The sequence below is a fragment of the Carlito syrichta genome, unplaced genomic scaffold (genome assembly GCF_000164805.1).
Source record: "Carlito syrichta isolate Samal-C Ts95f unplaced genomic scaffold, Tarsius_syrichta-2.0.1 Scaffold305691, whole genome shotgun sequence".
In the NCBI taxonomy this organism is placed as follows: Eukaryota; Metazoa; Chordata; class Mammalia; order Primates; family Tarsiidae; genus Carlito; species Carlito syrichta.
Genome location: NW_007249787.1, coordinates 19,321 through 23,919, shown reverse-complemented (window position 1 = coordinate 23,919; position 4,599 = coordinate 19,321). Strand labels below are relative to the sequence as shown.

At 45.4% G+C, this 4,599-nt stretch overlaps 1 protein-coding gene across 1 annotated transcript in view; it reads right to left on the bottom strand.

Moving 5' to 3' along the window:
• Nucleotides 1–2,850: 2,850 nt before the first annotated feature.
• The window catches only part of BRAP (BRCA1 associated protein), a 19,419-nt gene continuing 17,670 nt past the window's right edge, over nt 2,851–4,599 (bottom strand). The window contains exon 7 of the mRNA XM_008062398.1: nt 2,851–3,307. Coding sequence (XP_008060589.1) covers nt 2,944–3,307 — 364 coding nt within the window. The 3' untranslated portion in view covers nt 2,851–2,943. The remainder of the gene's footprint in view (nt 3,308–4,599) is intronic.

Sequence of the window (4,599 nt, the reverse complement as noted above, 5' to 3'; positions counted from 1 at the left end):
GGCATCACGCACAGCAAGCCAGATCTTATTTGTAAGATAAGTATTTGTAGCTCATGTATCCTGACTGCACTAGGAGAGGGGTTTCCAAATGATGACAGAAGGGCGTTCATTCGTGATTTGCCAAGTTCTCCACACTGGCTGGCTGCTGGAGTGAGCTTCTCGGCCCTTTTGATGAGGACAGCTTCAACACGCATGCGTGTGGTGGGGTGGGGAGGGGTGCAGTTGCTGCAGTGCTTTGTATCACCAAGTGTGTCCTCCTGAGTCACATTTGTGACAGCTTCCCCCACCAAACAAAACCCGCTACACATAATCTCAGCTCGGTGGAGGGCATGGTCTCAGGTGTAAACCCTGCTGCTTCTGGTCTGCAGAATAGTAGTATGCCTGGGTCCTCCTCCGCCTCACGCCTCCAAATTCAGATCATTTTCCCTAATCTATATCTGGTTCTGCTACTTCTCATTAGTTTGAGAAGTTGGAGGAAAGGGGCTGAAAAAGTAAGCTGCTCACTATACTGTTGAGGGGTTGATTTTCATGTTGCTTTCTAAATCCAGGCCATTGACGTGTTCTTAGATCATTAGATACATGCTCCCAAGCAAATGTCAACGAGGAGACACAAATTTCACGCGAAGCAGCATGATTTCAAAGTTTGGCTATTTTAATGCATTTTCATTGTTCAAGGTATTATTGGTATATTAAGTGTTTTATTTCCATCCTGAAGAAAACACTAACAGCTTCTATCTTATATGATTTTGTAAAATTCAAACATGACTCTTTGACCGGTTTTTTAAAAACTTTTTTTTAAAACATATCTTGGTAATATTTCTCTTCTGGACATATTTTTTAATCCTTCAAGTAGTTTGGAAACATTTGCTTATTTGCTCATTCCTCTGGGCACAGCCTTCCAGAGCATTTATCCCACCTGTGCTGAAAAACCTCCGTTCACCCAGCTGGTGGCAGGGCTGCTGGATGGAGGGGATCAGAGAGAAATGAGGAGTGAGCGAGCTTTGTAAATGGCTTCTAATTCTCTTCATTAGTATGCTACGATCTACTCCAGCTTCTGCAAGGTCAGACATGCAAGACAAGTACTCAGCCAAAACAGCAGGATTCTAACTAGTGTAAAAATAGATTTTAAATAAAATAGAATCTCTATAGGAAAGAGAATTAGGTTATGCTTTATATTCCCACTCTTGCTTTAGGATATCTGTATAGATAAACCCAAGGAGGACTTACAGAGTTGGTCAGCTCTACGTAAAAATTAAGAATGTCTGAGTACATTCATTTTGCAAAGTTACAGGTAAGGTTTTCTGGGAAATGCTGCAGCATGTCCCACAAAAATAGATGGTGATTAGTGATGCAGCTGATGTGTTAACAGGTAACACGGAGGACATTTAAGTCAAAGGGGATGAGGCCTAATCATAGGCTAAAAAACAATTCTGAAATGTGGTCATTTGAAACCTTTGGCTAATTATAAAGCAAAACCCAAACCCCACCATTTAACGGTATCAACCCATCCATCTATCTCTTCAAAAAGCTAAATTCAAGCCGGGCTTGGTGGCTCAGCCTGTAACCCCACGCCTTTGGGAGGCTGAGGTGAGTGGATTGCCTGAGCCCGCAGGTTCGAGACCTGCCTGGGCAACTTGGCGAGACCTCATCTCTACAATAAATCAAAAACTGACCTGTAGTTCCAGCTGCTTGGAAGGCTGAGGCAGAAGGATCACCAGAGCCCAGCAGGTCGAGGCTGCGGTGGCCGGGAGCAGCCACTGCACTCCATTCTGGGTGACAGAGTGAGACTCCAACTTAAAAAAAAAAAAGAAGCTAAATTCCAACTCAGGTCTTACTTTGAGTTGGTTCAATTACTGCAGATTATGAATTATTTGATGTTCATGGTTCTAGAGAAAGCACATAGCCCCTCTGTTGGCCCACAGCAAGCACTACATGGCTGTTTTAAAGGGGGCTCTGTTTGAATTCTAATTTTAGGATTGAGAAACAGCCTTTGGTTATATCTTGAAGCATAACTGAAAATCTGCCCAAGCTCCCTCTAGCTGCAACCTGAACATGCAGCCCAATCTTTTGTAAACATTTAGAAAAATCTGAACCCAGCAAAATACACAATTAGCTAGTCAGAGGCCTCACCCTGTGTTTTCATATGGATACTGAATTTCCCTGCTTACCCTTGCTAGATTCTAGGAAATCCACTCTGAGATCTGAGTCTTGGAGCAGCCATTACACCTTCTTATTTGAGGTTCATAATGATGTATGGAGTCACCAAAAATAAACAGTGGAACTGCCACCATTTTTCCTACATTAGGTCTACTCCATCTACCCTGGGTTGTTTGTTTTTCCTGGCTGGCCCCAGAGCAAGAAGAGATGACTGCTGATGACAAGCCAGTACCTGGTTTACTACTCAGCCTCTTTTCATATAACATTCAAAAACAATTCTTAACTCTCCATAGGAAGAGGGAGATGATAATGATATGAGATTAATTCTAGGGAATTTTCATAACTCCTCAGTAGCCAGTGGGACCTCTCTTTAAAGCAGCTGCTATGACCTCAAGGAAGTTTGGTGCTTTAGTGTTAGGTAAAGTTACCTTTGAGGTTACACACAAAAAAGTTACATCTTAAGCCTACCCCAAAACTGAATGTCAAATATATCGAGTCCATAAATACAACGAAAAAATGCACAGCAGAGTTGGGGCATCTACCAAGCAGGAAGGCAAAATGGTCATTAGAATGTCTGAGGTTAGTGACACTATTACCACCCTTCACAACTGCCCCTTTCCAGAAGTTCTCCCAGGCAGCGCCTCTACATTCACTATGCCACACATCAGCAAATGAAAGAGCCAAACAACTGCAGCTTGATCCTCACTTGTACGTATTAGGGCCCACCCTCACATCAACCGAAGGTCCCAGCACCCCTCACGGCACCAGGGTGTGTTTCTCTGCAGGTCACTTGCCCCTCTTGCCGCGGCCCTTCCTGGGGGGCAGCTTCCCGCCGCTCCCCGAAGAGGGCGGGCCCGAGGCTGAGGCCATGGCGATGTTGATCTGCCCCTCCTGGATCTCCTGCCGGGTCTCGGCGGGCAGGTGGTTGATCTTCTGCTGCGTCTCCAGGTAGAACATGACGTCACGCAGCTGCTCCTGGACCTCAGTGATCTGCAGGTCTTTCTGGTCGCAGGTCTCCTTCAATAGCCTCTCCTCCTCTTTCAGCTTGTTCTGCAGGAGGACTTGGTTGGCTCGCAAACACTTGTTCATTTCCTGCTCCTCTTTGAGCTCGGTGGTGAGTTTGGCCACTTTTGTGTTTAGCTGAGTGCACCTTTTGCAAAACAAAGGAAGACAAAAGCACATCTTTCATTTGCTGACACAGTTCTCTTTCTGCTCTGGGATTGAACAGAGAAGCCATGACCTCAGAATCCATTTAGGACAGACCCCTTCCTCCCATAATGAGGGAGACTGGTTTGCTGCTAATGCAGTCAGGGACGCAAAGCAGGAATTTTGCTCTAGTTAACACGGTTATAACTTCAAGACACTTCAGGCATCAGAAAGTTTTCAACAGCAGAAACTATTCTGTGACTCATGGTAAAAATTCTACTGCCTCTCTGATTTGCAGTCAGTGCTTAAATAGATGCCTTAGAGATGACAGCTGTGATAAGGAAGTTATGAGGAAAAGTGACATTCTTGGAGAGTCAAGTGCTCTGACCTTACTGCATTTGCTGGAGAAGAAAAAAGGCACTTATTCTAAGCAAAGAGTATTAAAGATTGGGAGTGCCCTATTCTTGATGCCCAATCTTACTAATAAGTAAAGAATTGCAAATTGGCTGGGCTCAGTGGCTCAGCTTGTAATTCTAGCACTTTGGGAGGCCCAGGCAAGTGGATTGCCTGACCCCGAGGGTTCGAGACCAACCCGGGCAACTTGACGAGACCTCATCTCTACATCAAAAATTAGACAGGCGTAGTAGCACGTGCCTGTAGTTCTGGCTAATTGGAACGCCGGATCCCAGCAGGTCCACGTTGGAGTAGCTGTGAGTGTGTAACTGCACTCCAGCCTGAGCAACAGAATGAGACTCCAACTCATAAAAAAAAAAAAACCAAAAAAAAACCCCCTGCATATTGAAACACTAATTGATGTAAGTAATTCCGCGCCTTTGGGAGGCTGAGGTGAGTGGATTGCCTGAGCCCGCAGGTTCGAGACCCATCTGGACAGTGAGACCTCATCTCTACAATAAATAAAAAAATCAGCTGGGCGTGGTAGCGCATGCCTATAATTCCAACTACTTGGAAGGCAGAAGTGGAGGGATCGCCGGAGCCCAGCAGGTCGAGGCTGCGGTGGCCAGGAGCGGCCACTGCACTCCAGTCTGGGCGACAGAGTGAGACTCCAACTCAAAAAAAAAAAGAAAGAAAGACTAATTGAGATACCATTTTTATGTATTAGAATGCCAAAGAGCTCAGATGTGAGAAAAAAGGCCCTCTTATACACTGGCACTGGAGTGTGAACTGGTACAAACTCTTTGGAAGTCAACTTGGCAGTATCTGTAAAAATCCAAAATGTACCTGGGCTCGGTGGCTCAGCCTGTAATCCCGCGCCTTTGGGAGGCTGAGGTGAGTGGA